Here is a 21,878-nt window from a genome sequence, read left to right as displayed (position 1 = left end):
TAATGTTAAGCACCAAGAATGGAACAAAGAATTTTATGAAATTCTCTCTTCTGGAAAGAGCACATTTTTTTGGTTTTGTTTTTAATTAGATACATTAGGAGAGAGAGGTCAAGTTTGAAGTCAATTGCTATTCTGGTAAAACAATAACCCTAGCAGCTGTAGGATTGCCCTTTATGTATCAATAAGGAAAAGTGTCATCATAGAAATAATCTGTAAACATACATTATTCAAATTTTCCATTTATCATGTTGTATTTCACTACCAAACACAGGTACCTCATCTGCTTCCTAGGACATTAAGAGTCAGCCTCTGGAAATACTTTTCTATTGATAAACACAGCCATTACAGACAGTCCTATTCAGCTTTTATTTGCAAAGCAAAGAATGTTTTTTATAGCAACTTCCTTTATATCTACCTTTTTGCCAAACAGCAGGGTCAGTGTTACCAACTCGCTCTCAATTCCAGCTCTCTGAGGTACCACAGTACTCAATTTACACAGGGGAATGGGAAAACAACAAAATGATGAATTTCAACACAGAATTGAAAGATTTTTAGGAGAAGCGAGATTTGGGATAGAGCTCTAGAGCCACAAATTGAAACACAACAGATTGCAGTCATGAACTCTGGCGAAGAAACAAAGCCACAGGTGGTAGAGCTTGGCAGTGTGAAGCCACTATGCTGCCTGCAGTGTTGTCAACAACAGAGCTTGTAGAAAAGACATTGGTCTGTCTTTCAATAATTTACATGAAGAAAATAATAACAGATTCCCATATCACATATACATAAGCAATTTTAATACCCAGGTTAGTCCACTTTAGCTTGCATTCTGGCCTCAACAAAGCAAGTCAGAGTAGGGCATCATTTGATACTCGCAAGTTTGCAGTGGGTGTTTTGCAGTGCATTGAATGGCTTTTATTTCTCATTCAACACCCTGAAGCCATTTTAGCCTGTTTGTTGAAAATCCTTTTTTGAAAAAAAAAAAAAAAATTAAAAACTAATTGGGTGAATAGCTAGCTAGCTATTGCATTTTAAGATTTAGGGGACTATAGCATCTGTTTACTTTTATGAGAAATCACAACTAGGCGTGTAACAGGAACACACTCTTTAGATATATATTCAATCTGAAACCTACAAAATATACCAAAATATTTTTAAATGACTGCACACTTCAATTATTTGTTCAAAATAATTTGGTTTTCCAGACTGATGCACAGAAACATTTCTAGTCACTCATGTTGTCTTTTTTTACTGTTCCAAATCCATTAGCAACCATGCAGTTACATTCAAATAACATTCTGTTGGGAGCTTTCAATCTGAAAAAGCTATGTTTTTTGCTTCCATTGGATTAAAAACATTTTGCTTTGTTGCATTAGCTTGAACAGTCACAAGCTCAAAGGAATAGAGGAAAAATATTTATAAACATGCCATTCAGCACTGGGAAGTAGGGAAGATGGGATACATTTCATTTAAATTTAGACATAAATGAAAAATATTTTTCTATTCAAATTAGACTGTATTAGTCTTGGTTAGTGGCAATTAACTGTTCATGAGATGCATTCTAACTCCTGACTCAAATAAAAATGATCCTTGAATCTTTTTTCCCCTATTTTGAAACCATGCAAGCTTAAAAATGCCTACTTTTAAACAAGTTTTAGATCTTTTGATATTAAACTTAATCTGTAAATAACTATCTTTTACATTCTGAAATTTACAATGCTGTTTTAATTTGGGTTTTAATTCTGATAAAATCAGTAAAAGACCAACATTGGTATCTATTCAGAAGAAAACCATTCTAAGCAAGCACTTAAAGAAAATCTTCTGGTTTGCTGCTTATTTTACTCTACATTTAGAGAAACATTGTATAAAAATCCTTTCTGAAGCTTTGATCCTTTTAGGCATCTTTAAAAGAGTAAGATGGACAATGAGCTTCACTCTTAATGTAACAGGTCAACTTCCTAAAATTTTATATACTTGACAGCCTAAAACACATTTCTTCTGATAACGTAGACCACATACTGTTGGCTGTCTAGAGTTGAAGATTATTCTGCACATATCTTTACCTTTCCTCTACCCAGTCTTTTCCCAATGCACTTCTGTTAGGTCTCACAATAAACTGGAGGTGTCACAGCAATTTTTTCAGGTAAGATTAATAGAAAAAACCCCAAAATCTTCTGTGTGGTTTTGTATCTAAAACTTACAATTATGCACAAGATCTTATATTCAGTTGGATACAGTGAAATAGTGAGCAACTACAAATACCTTTGTCAAAATTCACATTTTACATGGCATCCTTGACTTTTTCTGGGCACCTTTGTTTTTTTTTCCTCCATCAATTTACAAAGCAGAACAATTTGCTTATCTACAAGGCACATAACAATCACTCTAGAGATTTGTCAAGCTCTAAATTATATGGCATCTTTGTGCCTCATCTGGATAACAACGAAAATACAGTCATTCCCCTTCTACCTATCTCCAAGACACACACACAGACAATGTTCCTCTGTTTAATTATTCCAGAGTCCTGTTATAACAGTGTGCATAGCAACATTTCATTGTGTGCAAAAAAGCTGTATAGTAAGACATGTAACAGAGAGAGAAGTTTACCTGCAGTGTCACAATGTCTTGCCGAGTGAAGGGCTCATCTGTCAAAAGATCCTTGTAGCTCTTTGGTTTTATGTTCAGCTGCTCAACTGCCTAACAGCCAGGCAAAAGACACAGATATTAAAAATTGGATTCTAATGTGCAAATATTACAAGTAAATATGTGATACCAATAAAACTTTAAAGTACAAATGATTAACAATTTCACCCTTCATTCTCAACTGGCAGCTGCAATATTTTCATTGTGTGCTTTAACAGATGAGAAGCTTTTGTCTTTCATCCCTACAAAACTCAACAGTTTTGTGTGGTGGTTTGTTTTTTTTTTAAAGAATATCCCTTCAGTCTCCATTCCATATAATTTTAACCAAATTCATCATACAAGCACTGCCAAAATAAAAAAATCTTGCTTGCAGTTTTCTAAGTTAAGTATTTTACAGATGGTATAAGACAGGCAGCTTTAACAAGGGATCCATATCTCTCCGACTGTCAGCACCCCTCAGGGAGACACGCGTGTCAGGCTAGCTCGTACAACAGCAGAGTTGCATTAGCCCCTCACACTCGGTCCTCCCTGACTGCTGCACCTAGCCTGCAGCAACATTTCTGGTCACCTGAGAAAATTAAATGATGATCAACAAAGCAGCAGCATGTTATTTCATAGCTAAAATCAATGTGGAATAAACGCTTTGTTGTTATGAACAAATATAGCAAACAAAGTGATGACTATGGAAGTCTACCTGCAAAAAAACTGAATGTGTCTTGTTCACCCAAATGGCCTCTATTCTCCTTAGATGAAAGTGATATTTTTCTAGTACCTCCAGAAGTCTGTAAATTAATTCTATGCTTATAACAAACAGATAAATGCTATTACTTCAAGTGGTACACCGCTTGAGAAACAGACTCTCTTGGCATAGCTTGTTTAGGAAGCCCGGTATTATAAATTGTATCAAACTGAGCAATAGTTTTTCTATATCAATGAGCATTTAACAAAGACTACTCTTAAACTCATTCTTGCCTTTTAACCACAGCAATCAAAGCATCCTTCCTTCCAGAAGGAGCAGAAAGCACCTATTTTAACCTAATGTTGACTGCTCTCACAGCTGGAATGAAGACAGTTTCAAGTACAACAGAGCAAGTTTTCAAAAATGTGATGAATCCAGCCTTTTCCTTGATTGCAGTTTGTTCCTCTCTTGGTATCTGAAAGTGCTACCCGAATTTCCGATCAATAGATTTCAAAAAGCAGATGTTTCAGTGTTCAGACTTCTTACAACACTGGATATGGATCCATTAATTAAAGGATTTATGTGCTACTGAAAAATAAATAAACTTTGATTTTACAGTAAGGATTATGCAAACAAGTCACAACTAAAATTCCACCTAGGTTCACACAAATGTTCACAAAACACAAATAAAAATGCAGTTCAAGTGTCCATTAACGCATTCTCTCTTTTTCCCCAGCTCCAGTTAAAATACTCTTTTTTTATTCATTGATACGAACAGAAACGAGGCAATTTGTGTTTTGGTGATGACTCTACCAGAAAGAAGACAACAGAAAATTTGTCTATTAATTCAACTGAGAAGCATATAAAAGCTACTCACTTTGGTCTACAAGATTCGGTGTACACAGATTAATTTAGGAAAATGTTTTAAAAATATCTCTTAAATCATATTGTAGGGTTGTTCATATTTTGAAGGTAAAAGTTGGACAACAATTTGTAAAGTTAGTTCATTCTCTTTAATTTACCTGGCTGTAAAACAAGAATAAAACTTACCCATCTTTCTAAAGTATTTTGTGATCTTGAACGAAATGCATCAAGTATAAAATATTAATAATGAAATGCAACAAAGAACCTACCTCATAGGCAAACACATTTCCAGTTGTCTTGATGGCCACAATATGGGAGTTATTGGTGAATACAGTAAACAGCACTGGACAGTGGTATTTACCTGAGGGAGGGGAAAAATTTTAAATCTCACCTGAAGTCCCTGCAACTGTTCTGAAATAGCTAATTTCTGTTATCTCTGTGAAGGACATTTACACTTTCTATTAAAAATTAATGTAACTTCAGTGTGTATTTAATGGTGTTTTAACTACGCTTTGATTCTTCAGTGCCAAACAGAAAAAGTAACAGTTAAGAGAATTACACAGCAAGCAATGAAAATGCAGTTTTGAAATCTACTGCCTTCAATCCCCCAACACAAAACTTTGTCCAACTTGCTTGATATCTATGAAGTACCACAATACAATTGTTATTGTTGTAATCAAAGCTCTATTGATAGCATGAGTCTGTACCTTGTAACGTGCCCAGTACTCTATTTTAAGCATTGTTCCCGGGAATAAAAGTTAAGCTTATATCCTACAAGAAAGTTCACAGCAGCTGTTGTGCTTTTAGGAAAGGAGAGTATTTTGTATTCAAATGTGGTAAGCAGAACGCCATTAAATCTGAACACGTTATTCAATAAGGAACCCAGCTTCTGCTCTAATCAAGCTGTGAATTTTCCCAGGAGGGTCAGCATAAATATTAAGCATGTCAACAACAAGCAAACTGATAGAAGGCAATGTACAAGGAAAAAGAAAAATGTCTGGATGATCTCAGCCGAAAGCAATTAGAAGAAGGTTATTAATACTTGATCAGTTTGCTAGACCTGGGGATTTGGGTAAGATCTTTGAAATAGGTTGGGCCTATTTGGTTCTTTTTTTCCCCAATTACCATCCGAAAATCAAAACCAGCAGGGAGAGCGAACAGAGACTCCTCACAGCACCTGTAAAGACAGGAGAGGCGAGCACCTACAGAGTATTGACCGCTAACTGATCAGTCAGGGGACGCACTCTGACCTCCAGCAGGTAGATGCAAGTAAAAGCTGAGGACTGTTTCTGCTAATGCCACCAGAGCTGAAGGAAAGCCATTGCCACAAGGGACTGAAATTCAAGATGAAGTTTAGAATAGGATTTTTGGTAGTGGCGTCAGGGTATGGTCCAACTGATAGATACAGAAACACGCTGGTAAAATGCAACGCCTCACTCCAGCTGCATAAAAAAGAGCAAATCATCATGTTTTCAGTTCTAGCAAAAGGAGAGCTGCTGAGGGCACACACTTGTTGATCTGGATAGAAGGTACTCAGCTAAGGAGGGATCATTAAATGGAAGAAACTGCAACATTTGAAGACCTTTTTTATCATATAGGTGTGAACTGAGGAGATCCCACATACCTAATAACCATTCTGCATGTTAAGATTTAAAGAAAATTTGCTGATAGACAGAAATGCAACATTTTAGTCTTCCTCTTTTGTTGCATTTTCCCTTGATCCGTTAATGACACAGCATGCACCTTTCTAAGCAGAAGGCTTCTCAGACTGCATGGCTGCCGTCATTCCAGCCCAGCATTATGACCGGATTTCTTTAAGGAAAGCACAATATGCCAGTATCTTTCAAAAACCTTGGCCACAGTGACTATTGATCATTTTTTAACACCCTGCCCTTGAGACAGATGGCACACAAAATGCAGAAGAAATCCATCAGCTAGAGAAAAGACCTTATAGTCCATGGACTTTGGTAAGATAAGGAGACAGACACTCCAGAATTTTATTCCCACCTAATCCTTGCCACTCTCATTTCAAAGAAATCATTATCTGCCTTGTAAAAGATTAATTCATCTCCACTCTTCTCTTTTATTCCTAGCATCCTCTCTTAAATGGCAAATTTTATATCTTTAACCCTGCAGAAATAAAACTCAAGGCTGCTGTCTTGTGTGCTGCTATTCATAAAATCCCATGTATTCATTTAAGTCTAATTCATTTTATAAACAAAAAGTTGCTCAAACCCAAGTGAACAGCAAATATTGCCATAGGCAAGTTAGAAAAAAGATAACATATCATAGTAATTTAGTCTTTTCTGAAAATTTTCCTTGAAGTAAACAGTACCTTACTGTGGTAGCAGTTATAGTAAAGTGAAATTGCTAAATAATTTATAGCTCCCCAGCGTAAAGAAAAACAGAAATGGAACTTTAAAGGTAAACTTGTCACTCACTAGAAGCAGTTATCCTACTCAGAAAATAAAAATCATGATAGAGGACACAAACTACATAACTTTATCGTGAGTAAGACAAACCAGGATTTATTAAAGCATTCATTAAGGAAAAAAAAAATCCCCACAGAAAATTACTGCACTTACCTTCACTGTTTTTAGCAAAATTCAGCTTTATAAGTGATTTGGCATCTAGTTTCTAAAGAAAATGAAGCATGAAAAAAATTAATCACAACAGAATCTAACCGTGGATATAAAAGGAAACTGTAACATCAGTGTTAGGATTTTAATAGTACATAATTTATTAATAATATATTGCAAATTGTCTGAATCATCAGAACCGTGGGAATTTAAGTCACAGACAGCCCACAAAAAACAAGGCTCACTGAGCCTGAGAACGGGGATATGTTTATTTACAGTGTTGTAGTTTGACACAGTACAGCGCTAACAGAGTGAATAAGCTCGAGAAGTTGCACAACTGTCTTAGCGCAAACTGAAAGGGGAGTTCGCGTGAAAAGCTACGCGGCAAAAATCAATCCTGCTGATCAGAAGTGACAATTCAGAATAGACCTCTGATGAAAGTCGTAAAGCCAGCAAACCATTTTGGTAATCAAGCTTGCTACCTTTTCTGAAATAACTGTAATTTTTATTTTACTTCAGGAAATATGTAGCAGAGCCCCCATGACAACCAGTAATAATGAAGAGAAGCAGAGGCACAAATTCTCTGGGGAGGCACTTGGGGTCATGAAGGGAGGGATCCCACGATGGGATCTTCCGCCACTTAATCCGCAGGTCGCAATTCCACAGAAGAGGGACTGAGATGGCAGCCGAGGTTGGGGGAACGTTCTCTGACCCCAGAGAGGACATCACAAACTAAGGTAGCTCCTGCTCTCCCACGCTTCACCAGAAGAATGTCTACAGCATTTTTCTGCTGCCTTCTCTCCAGAGGGCCTTTCTGACGTGGGGAAGGAAGAGCTATCGGGCTGGCAAACACTTCTGGATGATGATCAGGCTGCTCCCTCCCCACAGCCTTCCCTAAGACATGAAAGCTGCCAGCACACCCAAAATAACAGTGAGCCTTCAGTAACATGACAGGGCAGGCCCACGTATGCCAGTCATTTAACAGGGTCAGTGTCTGATCTGGGCACACTGCTGGCATGACGGGGCATACCACGACCGGGTCACCCCACCAGCACAGCCCGCCAGGACGGTCAGGTAGTGCTCAACTGGGGCACCCAGCTGGAAACAAAGTCCAGCCCAGCCAGCTGCCAGGTTGAGTCAGGATCTCAGATGTACAGAAAAAACAACAAACCTTTTGATTGTATCAGCTGTCAAGAGACAGTTTCACTGCCAAATCGATCAAGCACACACAACACAGGCCTTTTAAAAGAAACAATCGGTTCTCTTCTCAAACCACGCACCTGAATAGATTAGGGAGGTTTTTATAACCCAGACAGCTCTTTATAAACAGCTACAAGTGGAGATCTGCCAGCCACGGTGCCGACACTGCTAGTTCAATCATTATGGCAAAGAGCAATAACAAAATCACGTGAAACTAAGTCAGTGGGTTTTTTCTGCCGAATCAAAATTCATATTCTTTGTTCAGAGAGTACACGTTATGACAGCTGGACTCATTCGTTTATAGGAAGGTACTTATCAAATTGTGTTCAGCCAACTGGCAGGCTCATTTGCTGACAGAAAGGTAACCATCTCTCTAATTTGTTAGCAGGAAGAGCAATGAGGGCTAGTAGGAATAAGATGGGAAGGGAAAAATGAGGCGAGGTCAGGTTATATTTACTTAGGCAATGGAAGATCAGTGCTGCTATTTTTCTTTAAGTGGATTCTCAAAACCAGCCCCAAAATCCCAACATCTGCACACTGTTGGGGTACAAAGAAAGACAGCAAAGGCAACGGTAGCATCTGAAATGACTAAGTGAATGCAGAGCTTTATTCATTTATTTATCTTCTTACAAGAACAAAATTGTCAAAGCAGCAGTAGGGGAACAGCAGAGTTGCCAAAATGAACATATGATCCTGGACAGATCTGTTCAACCTAAACAACTTATTAACACAAAGCAACATCCATCTGTGCACATGTGCAACAGCCCCAAAATTGTGTTCCAGAAAAAGCTTCTTTAGCCACACAACTGCTGGAAACATTGATAATTTGAAGGCAGGCCTCTAAATTACCTTCCTGGCAGACTTGAGCTATCCCCAAAACATATGATCAGATCATCTTTAAACAAAAATGGAAACAGTTCCCTAAGAAACAGTTTAGCATGACCGAAGATTCAGATTTATACCGTGACAGAAATTTAGTGGAAAAGACAGACTAAACTGCTGTACAGACTTTAAAGGTAGCAAAAGCTGCAGTACACTGCTTCATCTGTCAACGTACGATGTATCGTTAGAAGTGCTGCCAAGTCGTCAGATTCTTACTATGTACCCAGGGAAATAGTATGGTATTTCAGGTCACATCTTTCCATAATACGGAAAAAGGTTAGTTTTCAGCATCAGCTACCCATGGTGCATCAGCTGCTCATGCTGGCATCTGCTTCCCACTGAGACCAGCACTTGTACAGTCTTATATGTCAACAGTAAATAAAAAAAATAGTGATTTTCATATAGGAGTTGAAATACACGCACTGCCTGGACTCTTCCTCCAGGAAGAAAATTCTATACTGAAGGGCTGAATGAACATTAGAAACTTTTATTGCTGCAGACTGCCCTCCTATCAAGCTTGTGTGGAAGAAGTGACCTTGGCACATCAGCTCACACCCTTTGGAGCAGCTCTGCGCTTCGGCTCAGCTGGGAACAGCTTCATGCCCAAGCACTCCCACGCCGTATCACAAGGGAACTTCCCACTGCTGATAAAAGATGTTGTCTGTGCAATGTATTTATGAAAAGGGATGGAAAGGGACCGAGAGTTGTATATGAGAAAATATGTGGGGGAAATATAATTAGGGCAACACCTCAAAAATATTTTGAGAAGTTGATTGACATGTCTTAATGCACAGCAAGACAAGAGGCGGATTGAGTGTTCTGTCAAAGGAAATCTTTGGAGCACCAGAACAGCAAAACCAGGCCATGATCTGCTACGAAAGGTTGCCATGGCCTACAAAGGCAGCTCAGTGCCTGAGACCAGGCTGCAGGATCGGACAGCTGCACATGGAGCAGCTCCAAAGGACGGAGTCCAGGCCGCACACCGGGACTTCCAGCAGGTCCAGTTTTGAAAGACCTATACATTACACAGTAAATTATGAAAGAATATGATATAGGAAACCTGCATCCTATTTTTTTTCTCGCTGAAGTTCTTCATTTCACATGAAAACAGGATTATCTTGCATGTGGGTGAATCTGCTTTTATTTATTCTCTATTGAAAGTCAAAGCTTTCCAAGCACCACCGCACAGTTTGTTGCCATGGAAATGACCATGATGCCACAAACAGGCGCCAGTCTTCACGGGAAGAGACAGCGGGAGTGAATGAGTCCTAAAATGAGATAAAGTATTTGTTTTCATGTATTTCTTATTATTAATAAAGCATGAGAGCTGAAATGTTGCATACACAGCTCAAGTTCAAAACTGTTTCCAACCCGAGTTTCCCTGACACACCTATCATCCAGTTTCAGCCAATCTCCAGTGAAGAAAGCAAAGAAAAACCAATGTTTATTAAAAACACTTGATCTAATTAAAATTCTAAATTCTTAATGAAAATGAAAGGCCACAAGCATCTGCCACTTCCCCTAAGCAGAAATAAGAGCTGCATACTCACTTCTAAAAATATTTTATGCAAGAATACTGGAAAGCAGACGCATTTCATGGCACATAGTGCCAGCTGCTCCACAGCAAGGAAGGGCTAAAAAAATAAACGCAAAACCCATGCAAGCTCTTTTCTCAGCTGACTCTTCTCTCACAGGCACACTTCCACAAAGGCAGCCAAGGCTACTTTTGGCCATGACCTACTTTTTTGCAGCAGCGAGAAGCCCCACTGCCCTGCGCGCTCTCATCTGTCAGCTGACAGCACTCGCTCCTGTGGGATCCCAAAGGGCAGCATCCTTTATCGATACCCAAAGCAGAGGTTATTACGATGCATAGGTTAGTGGGGCACTGTGGCAGCCCCCGGATGAAGCATGCTGATTGTTTCGAATTAAATCATTCTCTGTCATCGCTGGGTGTCTCATGAAGATATGACCTACAATCCCTGCACATCAATTAGTTACACCCTCTGAATCCCTTTGGTCTGTGGCTGCATGTTCTTCTTGTTAATGAGGCTCTGACCCTGTGGGATATGTACCAGTCTGAAAAGCAATCAAAATGGGCTCATTTGATTCTCTACCCACACATGGGTAGAGTTGGTGACGTGTGGCAAGAGTTGTATTTTGTAAATACAGACTCTCCCACTCTATCAACAGTAATTGAGTTAGTGTTAAAATCAGCACTTGGGGATGGGACACCCTTCTGAATGGCCTCTGGCAGGAACGCACAATAATCCAGTGAAGCTATTGTGAGGAAAAATTAATGTGTCACGTCTGAACTGGTTGACAACACAAAGCCAAAATCATCCAGGGCTGACATGGCCATTTGGTAGGTTCTCATCCCACCAAAACAAGCAACACAAGGGTTACCCCAAATAGAAGAGAAGAGAAAGCCAAACCAAATACTATTATTAAAACACAATGTTGCCTACCAAGTACCAAATTCAGCTCAACAGCAGTAAATGAATTTTGTATTTAATTCTTCCATTCCTTTAAAGATGAGACCTGTTACCTTCTGTGTATAACTACACATTTTAAGAAGCCCTCTTACAATTTTCCCAGTTATACAACCTTCACGAAATATAGGGATATGAATCGAGTGAATAGTATTGGAATAACTCCATGTATATGGATTTAATGATGATAAAAGGCATTGGAAATCCGCAACAAGTCTACACATTATGGGAATGTGATTGGAAACAGCAGCACCATTTTAACAAGATAAGCCATCTTCATGTAGTTTAATTTTTCATGAAAAATTTGGGGTCAGCAGCCAAGAGGCAAGAATAATTCCACACATGATTCAAGGTGTCATTTGTATGTTCAGTTCAACAGCAAAAACGCTAGATATTTATCACGTGGACAACTGTCTATCAAATGCTAAAAAAAACACCCTCAATTCACATTCTTGGATGAAGCTGCTGTTTAACTGCAGCTTTCATCTGATACTGAACTGGTATGGAAATGGACACAAAAGATCCTTCCTCCATTACCCACTTCCAGACCACTGTGTTTCCATATTTAAATTTTAATTAAACTGACACCATATGGCCACCAAAATCTTGTCCAGAGAATCATAAAGATATGCTTGATAACACACATGGCTCACAGATACTAGCAATAATGTTGCTCTATCAAAGAGCACATTAACAGAAATTACCATGAGAAAAAGATGTGTAGTTTCATGCGTAAGACTAAACCTGCAGTCTTAATGCAGTCAGAAGTCTATCAATCCAGAGACCCACAGCCAAATACAACATGGTTCATGAAAAACAAAGCTTTGCAGATGCATCAAAAAGCTAGTCTCCAATTTTAGTGAAAAACAGGCAAGTAAGGATCTGTGGGAAACCTCATGCTGCAACTCATTTAAGACTAGAGCATTTCACAGCTGCTAGTTTTTCAAGTGTCACAATCACAAAACCCCATCCAATGTGCACACTTCCACCAAAACATGGAAAAGGAAAAAAAGAGACCATCTGTTCGGTCTGTAAAACCTAGATGTAAATACTTTTTTGCTGTAAGGGAAATAATTAGGAATAATACTAGACATATTTATCTGCCTGCATCCAGAGCTGGCTTACTGGATAAAACACTGCCCATCACCACCACAATCCCCATCAGCAAGGTGTGAAGGAGACACTGCAGCTTGGCCAGTGTCTCATGACACTGGAGGGTTTTAAACATCTCCTTTTGATAAAACACTCGAACAGTAAGTCTAGGCAAATCTCACCTTCTTTGCCCTCACTGTTTCCCAAAGATACAGGGAATTGAAAAGTAAACCCCCCTTTTAGGACAGAAAAAGGCCAACTCTTAGTCGTGCTGCGTGCACTACTATAAAACACAGAGATACAACTTGGGAAGAGAAGCAACCAACTATGCATGTGTTTCTCAGTAACAAAGGAGACTGGGAAAGTTTCAGAAAACCCAACAAAAAAGGATTCATCTTCCAGGTCATCAGCCTCACCAGGACCTTCATCCCTTTGACCGCCCTGTGTTTTATGACCATTTCCAGTTATGACACATGACTTTCTGGTCATTCCTCTGGGCAGGAGTCATGTCCTCATACGTTTCTATCCAGGGTCCTTGAAAATTTATGGTCACTAGTCAAATATTAACTCATTTAGACTGTTGACTAAAAGCTAATAATTTCTGAAGTAAATGAGGTAAGACGACACGGTTCAGTTGCTGCATATTGAAGAGTTCATCTCATTCAAAGTGGATTCTAGGCATTTGAGCAGCAGCCTGTGCCTGCTGCCCCCAGACAAAAATGCACCTGGGCAGAGATGCTTAATGATGATGAGTGTAACAACGCGTGCCTGAAAGACTGCTACAGGTCACAGAACTATAGGCAGCAACATTCAACTGGAAACAAAAAAAAAAAAAAGAAAAGGAAGAACCACTGCTCATCCTGGCTAACTCTTATTTATAAATAAGTACCTGCTTCTGAAATGACTCAAGCTATCAAGAGAAAATGCAACAAATTATCATATTCTGAAAGCACCCTTCATGTCTCAACACATACACCGAAACTGTTTTGTCTTACACTATCATGTGTAATATATCAAAGTATTATCAAAGTATTTCGGGAAGAGATTGGAAAATATTCTCACCACTGTACCAGGCATTCACCCAGAATTTACTGTGTATGATTAAGATTAACGCCGTTCAAAGAAGATAAATTAAAATTAAACAGATGCGGAGAAGGACAACTGTGACTATTTAGGGTATAGAGAACTTAAAGGCAAGAAGAACATCTAACAGGAAAACACAAGTCTCAACAAGAAAATGTCAAGAAAGCATTAAATTCCTGTGTACCAAAGACACAGCTGTAAACACTAACAGAGAAGCACAGTTTTGGCATACATACAAATGAGACTAAGCTGGTAAAACCCGAAATTTACAGAAGATATCTACCAGATGAAAAACCATTAGAAGAACCTCTCAGCAGTCAAAGCAGGAAGAAAGCAAACACCGGTTCAAGACAGAGCACGCAGATTGCAAAGCAGACTGCAAGAGAGCTGAAGACCTCAGAGGGACTTCGAGTTTTCTGTTCCTGATCATTTCACCCTTCTTTCTGCAACACATGAAAACCAACTAATCTGGATTTGTCTGAATCATTTTTCAACAACAAAGCTTCCCTTGGTTTTATTTTTGTAAGCTTTGTTCTCTGCTCTGTAATAAGCTATTACTCACCCAGAACAAAACTGTATTCCCACCCGTCACTGAAACTTTTCTTACAAATAAACAAGAAAAAAACCTCCCTCCTTCACTTCAAATGTACAGGAAACAAACATAGTAAGTTTAACAAAAGGGAAAAAAAGGGGGCAATTGACATTGAAACTTATGCAATATCTGAAGACTTGATTGAGTTGCATCAGTCAAATTAAGAAATATACTTTGAATTTCAAAGCTGAAGATGTGCCGACTTCTTCTGACATGTATGTCAAAAGCATTCTTTAGAGAAGAATTAAAATTCTCATTTATACATCAGTTATGCTACAGCCAAATGAGACGTGAAGTTACTGATCCACCTAAATGATCACTCATTTCCAAAGCTCCAAGGAGAAAACATAGCAGGCTGCCTGGATTTCAGGTGCTGTGCCCTGATGTTGAGGAAAAAACAATGAAAGGGGGATATGTCTCACTCCTGAATTTTTCTACATAATGAAAAATATCTCAATTGGTCAAACTATTTTGTTGTTAACTAGACAGTCCCAGCACTCTAGATAATGAAAACTGATGTGGAGATAGCCTGCCCATGGAAGGCTGCACAGCATTTTCCTCTCAATATTTTGTATCCAGACAAAGAATGAAAATGCTCAGAGTAAACATAATCTCTTTGGAAACAGTAAGAACGAAGAAAACTTCAAGAGAAAAAGATGAGAAGTCACAAGGAAAATCTAGCTCCTACTGCAGCGTGCCATCTTCAGAAGACCATCAAAATCCTAAGGTAGTATTACCACCATGTTGCAGAAAGGTCTAGACAAGCACTCTGAAAAATGCTCACATTGTACATTATCTACAGCTATTACATTTTCCTGACAATGTATTCCAACAGTAGCTACTGCTCTGCTGGCATGAAGGAGGTCACCTTCAAACCACAGATCCTTGTCTGATGATATCCATTATTTGCTGCTCATTATCTAGAAACACACCTGGAATAACACAATTAAAGCAGCAGTCTGCAGTAAATTACCACACAGACCATATGAACCAAGTTAAAAACCACAGTCACTGTTGATTCAGCCAATACAGGTCACATGAAACTTGAACTTGTCCCCTTCCCCATTCAGGCCATAGACCCATTCCACTCAACTCAGCGTTGGATGAGTTTTGTTTGCGATCTTGACACCTCTGACTCAGCAATGTGTGACGCTCATGCAACCCACTTACAGGAATCCGTTCCTGAAACATGTAGGTCCTGCACCAATTATTTGATAGAGATGGAGAGCAATTTGTAGTGAACTATAAAGCCTCAGCTGGAATTTCACCTGCACTTTAACACCTGTTCCTACAGTACTTTACACTTCCCATACTCCTGACACGCTGCAGTTTCCTTATTCAGAATATTGCAAAAGAAGAAAAAAAATAACTAAGCCCTCCTTCTCATCATGCTCACTTCTCGGGTGAAGAAACAATTATCAGTGCTTTCTATTTCTGTATCTGTGCTTTCAAAATACGTACACAGTAAAAATGCTTTTATGTTTAAGGAAGTTTCACCTTTGCTCTAATTTCGGCATCCCTTTCAGGCAGGATTTGCCTTATTTAGACAGCCAAAGACTTCTTTAGTGCATAAAAAGAAGTACTGTAATGTTATCTGTTCATTCTTAAAGTGGGATTAATAAATTCAGCAGTAAAAAAAAGTAATCTTCTCCATATCCTCTCCATTAACCTGGTCAGCAAGCTTCTCTCACCACAAGACCAGCAACTGATTTCTGTGAGACTGACTCAAATCTAGTTGATCAAATTGAAAAGAAACCATGCTTTCACAATAAAATGAAGTAACAATAGCTACCAGCATTTGGGAGAGGAATTAGCTAATAAACATATTTAAGGAATGTTGAGAATGACTTTCCAAAGTTTTGAAATAACAGACTTGGTTGCAAATTTTTCTTTTGAGGGTAAGAAGTTATTGGTTTTGAAAGCGCCTGTAATTATTCACGCAAGCATCATCCTATCAACCTTATTTCAAACAAATGATTCCAAAAAAAATGGGCCCTTTTAACTTATAAAAATTTTCCTATTTAACCTAGTAAGAAGCTAAAACCTTGTGATGCTTAAGAAAAAGCTCTCTCTGGCCTGTAGGTCTGGATTGTAACATTGCATGAGATAGGGCACAAAACAAATTGTGCTCTGCCTCCTTCGGACCAGAAATGTGACTCCTTGTCTCATACATCCACCACACAGTATCTTCAGGTCTCTTAACCTGACTCTTAGCTATATGTTAAGCCCAAGCCAAATTAACTCAACTGAATCCTGTTTGCCCTTCAAGATATACATATGCAACAACTGCACAGCTGCACGTGGCCCTTAACATGAGGATTATGCAGGATCAGCCGACACACAGATTTTAGTTTGCTCCGAGCAGTACAGAAACAATTCACACAGGTGAGCTCTCTGTATGAGTTTAAAAGCAGACACACTTACAACAGTCACAAAATTGACTTTGGACCAAGGCCTTAGAAGCAAACACCAGATATGAACTGACTTTCAACTGTTCAAAAGAACTAAATTCCCACAGAAAAGGGGAAACAAGGGACAAAGACCATAGCAACTTCTGAGACAGGGAAGAGAGAGATTTGCCCAAGGATACAGAGCCAATCTTGAATGAAGTACACCACAATAATCTGGCCTGCCCACATGCAGTTAGAATGTTACTGAACCAGACTGAAAAAAACAGGTATTCGTATCAGAAACATTACAATACAAAGGAGAAAAATAGCTCAGCCCACATATAACATATCCATGCAACAAAGAACAACTTCATTGAAATTGCTCTCAAAAGGCACACTGCTACCTTCATGCAGATCTATCATCTGTTCAGATTTGAGATTCCAATAAACCAGACATGCTCTGACCAATCTCATTTCTTGGAAACAGGTACTCCTGAGCCCAGCTGGCTGACTTGTGCAGGCATGCCGGTCGCTGCTGTCGTATTGCCGCTACATGAAACGTTCTGGCAAGCTTGCAACTATCAGCAAGCCCAAGAAGCCAAAAGTGCTGTTCTCAGTAAAAACAAATGAGCTAACTATGACTTTTCTCTTTATTTTATGCAATTTCAGTGTAAACATAAGCTAGGGCAGTGTCCTGACAAAGCTGACAAAAAAAAGTAACTGAGCCAATGCCATCTGACACACTGTAGCTCAGCCGCAAGAGATGCACTGTTTCTTCCAAAATTATTAGGATAGTAACAGAAATATATTTTACCACAATGATTTATTAAAAAGGGAGACAAAAAAAAAAAATCTAAAGCTACTTTCTGGAATAGCTCATGTAGACAAAGGCCAATGGTGATTTGTTTCTCCTAGACACATATTGGTGTTTGTACTGGACCTCAGGAGAAGGCTTGGAAAAGCAAGAAAAAATAAACCATAATCCATGAGGAAGTATAGAGAAGGAAAGCAACAAAATTAAAATATTTTAAACATATCAAAGAATAATTGTGATCTTGGCATTGCAAAATTTCTTTAAAATGAAAGGCTGGTCCAATAGTTTAAGACTCGGAAGAATCAGAGAAGTCACTTGTACATCAGTTCACAAACATTCAATTAATAAAAGGCCAGCACAGTCCCATCCCCTGGGAGCACTGCGGAGATAAATATATTAATGATTGCAAGACTCTTCAATTCTCCACTGAGGGGTCCACTTCAGAAATAATACAGCTAGACGGAATTAGTGAGTACCAAGAGTGTACCATTAACAACACTGTTTCCAAGTAGCCTATTGACTTCTCCGAAATGTTTGGCCTGTAGCAAACCATAACAACAGACATACAAGCCACAAAGGATTTCATTATAATTTTTAACTTCAGGACAAAAAAATGGAAAAATTCTCCAGAGCCTCATCAGCAACGACAAATCATCAGTCTGTGCAAAGTAACTTCAGTAGAAAACATGGCATTGCAGCTAATCTGGCTCAATTCCTTTTTAAACCCAGAGTCTTGAGTTTCTGCAAGTCACCAACTCACTACAGAAAATATTTTCTCGTTTCCACAATAAGCAAGCTGCACAAGTAACAGAAGTTGCACACATGACAGATTAAATAGAGGGCAGCACAGTCTAGAGGTACACAAGCTCAACTCACTGACTTCTGCCACCTGCCCTGCCTTGTCCCAGCATGTCCATCCCCTTCCTGCCAGACGCCATCCTCCCCTTCCAAAAACCAGAGCCCTCTGGGAAACAAAGGCTAAATTATGACACTTCTTTCAACCCCACTCTTGAACTTATAGCTCCACAGGGCTGGATTCAGCAGGGCTGTGTGCTGTTCTGGAGAGCAAGCATCTCCTTTTTCTTCCAAGTGGTCTGGAACACCTTTGTCCTGTGGAGGAGAGAGCTGTACAGCACAAATCCACCACTGACTAAAAGGGAAGAAGAAAGGGCTCCCCAAGCAGACTGATACAGAGGAAAAGGGGATGCGTGCTGAGGAGAGCGGGAGGTGCACTGCAGATCAACTACAGAAGCACAAGTCTGGGTAAACTAACAGCTCTCAAAGTCCAACTTCATTTGAGCATTTATGGTTCACCAAGTATATTCTGCACAATCTCCCTTTCTCTATATTACACAAGACCACGAGACACATTACATTTCTTGCTTAGCATTTACCCAAAGTAATTTTAAACCACATGATGGTTCACAGTCTGAAATGAGAACAGGTGTCAAGGAGCTGCTTTGAGTGAGCAAAATCCCAAAAGTCCCAACCAATGCACAGAGCAGGAAGGGGGTGAGAGGCTGGTGAAAACAAATGAAATAGCTGTAATTCCATTCCTTCTCAACAATACATTTGCCTCTTCATGTGTGAAGAAAGACCTTCAAACATCTCTCCATTGCTCAAACACACCTGCAGTTTGCTACAACTGAAGATATTGAGTCTCAGACAGCCTGTTCATGTTTAGAGTCTGGAATGCTGCATCTGTACTTAGCTTCTCCTCGTATCTGTCTGCTGGGAAAAACCTTTAATCAAACACAAGATGTTTCAAAGGTAATCTCATACCACAAAGCCACCTGCAAACCAGCCAACAATCCTAGGCAACGGCTGCCACCTAACGCTCGGGAAGGCAACTGCACTCACTGAAGGAAGAGACAAGTTTCAGTAAATCAAGCAACAATTTCTGTTTAAAATTCTCCTCCATGCCCTCACAAACAATGCACTCTCTTAGGAAAAAAAAAGAATTCCAACAAGGACATATTTCCAGTACTTCATATTTATCTGGTGCTTTACAACTTCACACTACTACAGAAAGTAATCCCTTTGTAGTTATCATTTATGCAGAACAGCAGGGGAGAAAAACCACTAAGGCGCTGATCATAGTGTGAAATCCCAGCCTCACAGTGAACTATCATGACAGAGGCAGGTCAGATAATTTCTGAAATACACTGTCAAGATAACTCAAAAGATTTTGCAGCTTAAGTTTATAATTCATAATATCATCTATTAATCTCTTTAATCTGCACAGAGCCAAATATCCTTTTGGGTAGGAAATATCACTGCAAGTTTAATCACAGATGGAGAAGTGAGCTTGCCAGCCCCTTGCCCTGTACGGACTAGAACTCTGCTTATACGAGGCAGCAGTACAGAGTCTTTTCCACCACTGACCAGTCAGGCTTTCTGCGCACTGCTAGCAATAACAAAAAAGCTTGTATTTCCATCTATACAAACTTTAATTATGCCACACCTGTAAGAAAGGCAAGATACCCTTGGAGTTTTATATAAATCAACTGTGCATTTCCTCTGCCATACTATTTACAATCCAATGCAAAAAAAAAAAACCAAAACCAAAACCAAAAGCTCTCCTCTTTCTTCCACACACACAGTCTGAGGCTGATTATTTTCTACTACAAAGATCATTAGCAGGATGACAGTGAGAGGATATCAGGTCTCAAATCCAGATGCCTTCTTTTTTTTTTTTTAAGCTAAAAAGAGATCCTTAGTAAATCTCTACATTAATTTCAGCAAAGCTAATCTCACAAATATCACACTTCGAGATAGCACTCCCGTTCAACTTCTTTTGCCTTCATTAAGGCATTTTTGTTTCTCCCACACATTAAATAGCAAACTGAGCATAAGGAAAGCAAAGACAACATGTGAATATACCCATCATTACTTACTTCTCCTGTGATTGGATTGGTTCCGTATTTCTTTATCCAAGGAATAATGCTCCTGAAAAGAGAAGGGATAATGTAATAAGTGACAAGCATCATCAGAAACTTCTACCGATGGGCATGATTATTTTTGCCAACTTGCTAAGATCAAATTATGATCACACAGTTGTAATCAGTTCAGCAACACAAAAATAAAGCTAAGTACAGACAGTAACTTACAGTATGTCAAAGACTGTCCCATCTGGTGTGCAAACTGGGTATTCAAATGGCTGCAGAGACAAACTAGAAAAAAAAGTACACATTCTTTTTAGCAAAATCAGCTAGAAATCACGATGACAGAAGGAAACAACATTTTGCTGATTTACTTGCACATTAAAGCAAAGCCTATACCAACATGAAAATACTGAGTAGCTGCCAATACCCACTACCTGATTCTACATAAATTAGGTTAACAACAAAATCCATGACAGGAACTGATGCAGTTCAGTAACGTGTAGCTGCCAGCACTCACAGCCATAGAGCCACGGGATAATGTAATACTCCCCAGCCCACCTCTGTTGCCACATTGGGCCCCATCAGGACAAAAGATGGTTCAAGCAGAAACACTCACTGTCTTTGCTCTGAAACGGGCTAGGGAGTAACTGGCAATCACATTCAGCATCCCCTGTTAGGGATGCTTCCATAATCCAGTCAGCTTTTAGCCAGGCAGCAGTAGTTCATAGATGTGGATGGTAACTTCTTGAACTATTTAATTTATAAAAGGATTTCTAACCCACCTCTACTAACTCCTCTCTTTCACTCCAGCACTTCAAGCAGTAAACTCTAACCACAAAAAATTAGCATAAATCTTCCTTCAATCTACCTAATCACTGCCTCAGAAAAATGAGTGATTGACCAAGCATCTTCTGAGAAAGGAAATGTAGATTCAAGCCCCAATTACACAAATTTGAAAGACTGGAATGTAGACGATAATTGTTCTGAATTATTTTATCACTTGTGTATTATTTTAGCCATTAGCTCCAACCTCTGCAGACACTAATCATGGAAAGTATAGATAGTTTCATTTCTTACTGGATTTTTCCTTGCTGCATTACCGTCATAGCAGGCGCAAGTCAATGAAAATAACTACCTTGGAGGAACAAGGCTTCAGTAACAGTTCATTGTCAACAGCCTGATAAACAGATGCATCATTTAATAATGATAATGTAAATTTGCTGTCTTACCTGCAGTGATCAAATGATAAACGTCTAAAATTAGTTCGTGGAAGGTCTGTTTATGGAAAAAAAGCCACAACAGAATTTTAATAAATACATGGTATCCTAGGTAACAAAGAAACATTTGAAAGTTACGTTTGCTCAATACATGGTGGCAATCTACTGATGACAAGGATAAGCACACTAAACCTCGCAAGACTGTAACTAAAATCGGACTTCTCCTGCAGAGCACAAGTACGCTCCTCGGCTGAAATTACACAATCAGAAAAAAAATCAAAACAGAGCTCTGACAGAGAGCGCTGAGGTGAAATTTGACGATTAACACTTTAACCATCTTCAAGCTCTGTCCTACCAGCTGGCACAGAACTTGGTGAAGGCAGGGACAGCTCAGCTGAGCGATAAACCTCGGATTTCTGCCAGCTTCACGCTGATCAGCACCAGTGATTTTAGGACCTGCAGCTGCACAGCC

General features: G+C 39.2%; 1 protein-coding gene across 1 annotated transcript in view; it reads right to left on the bottom strand.

The window, feature by feature from the left end:
• The window catches only part of PPIL2 (peptidylprolyl isomerase (cyclophilin)-like 2), a gene marked incomplete at its 5' end in the record, with an annotated part of 69,338 nt that extends 47,874 nt beyond the window's left edge, over positions 1-21,464 (bottom strand). Inside the window, 6 exons of the mRNA XM_009705529.1 lie at positions 2,605-2,694; positions 4,453-4,544; positions 6,769-6,820; positions 20,202-20,253; positions 20,415-20,477; positions 21,419-21,464. Coding sequence (XP_009703831.1) covers positions 2,605-2,694; positions 4,453-4,544; positions 6,769-6,820; positions 20,202-20,253; positions 20,415-20,477; positions 21,419-21,464 — 395 coding nt within the window. The remainder of the gene's footprint in view (positions 1-2,604; positions 2,695-4,452; positions 4,545-6,768; positions 6,821-20,201; positions 20,254-20,414; positions 20,478-21,418) is intronic.
• Between the last annotated feature and the right edge of the window lie 414 nt (positions 21,465-21,878).

The sequence above is a fragment of the Cariama cristata genome, unplaced genomic scaffold (assembly GCF_000690535.1).
Source record: "Cariama cristata isolate BGI_N322 unplaced genomic scaffold, ASM69053v1 scaffold3228, whole genome shotgun sequence".
NCBI classification, from domain to species: domain Eukaryota; kingdom Metazoa; phylum Chordata; class Aves; order Cariamiformes; family Cariamidae; genus Cariama; species Cariama cristata.
This window is presented reverse-complemented; position numbering and strand designations above follow the sequence as displayed.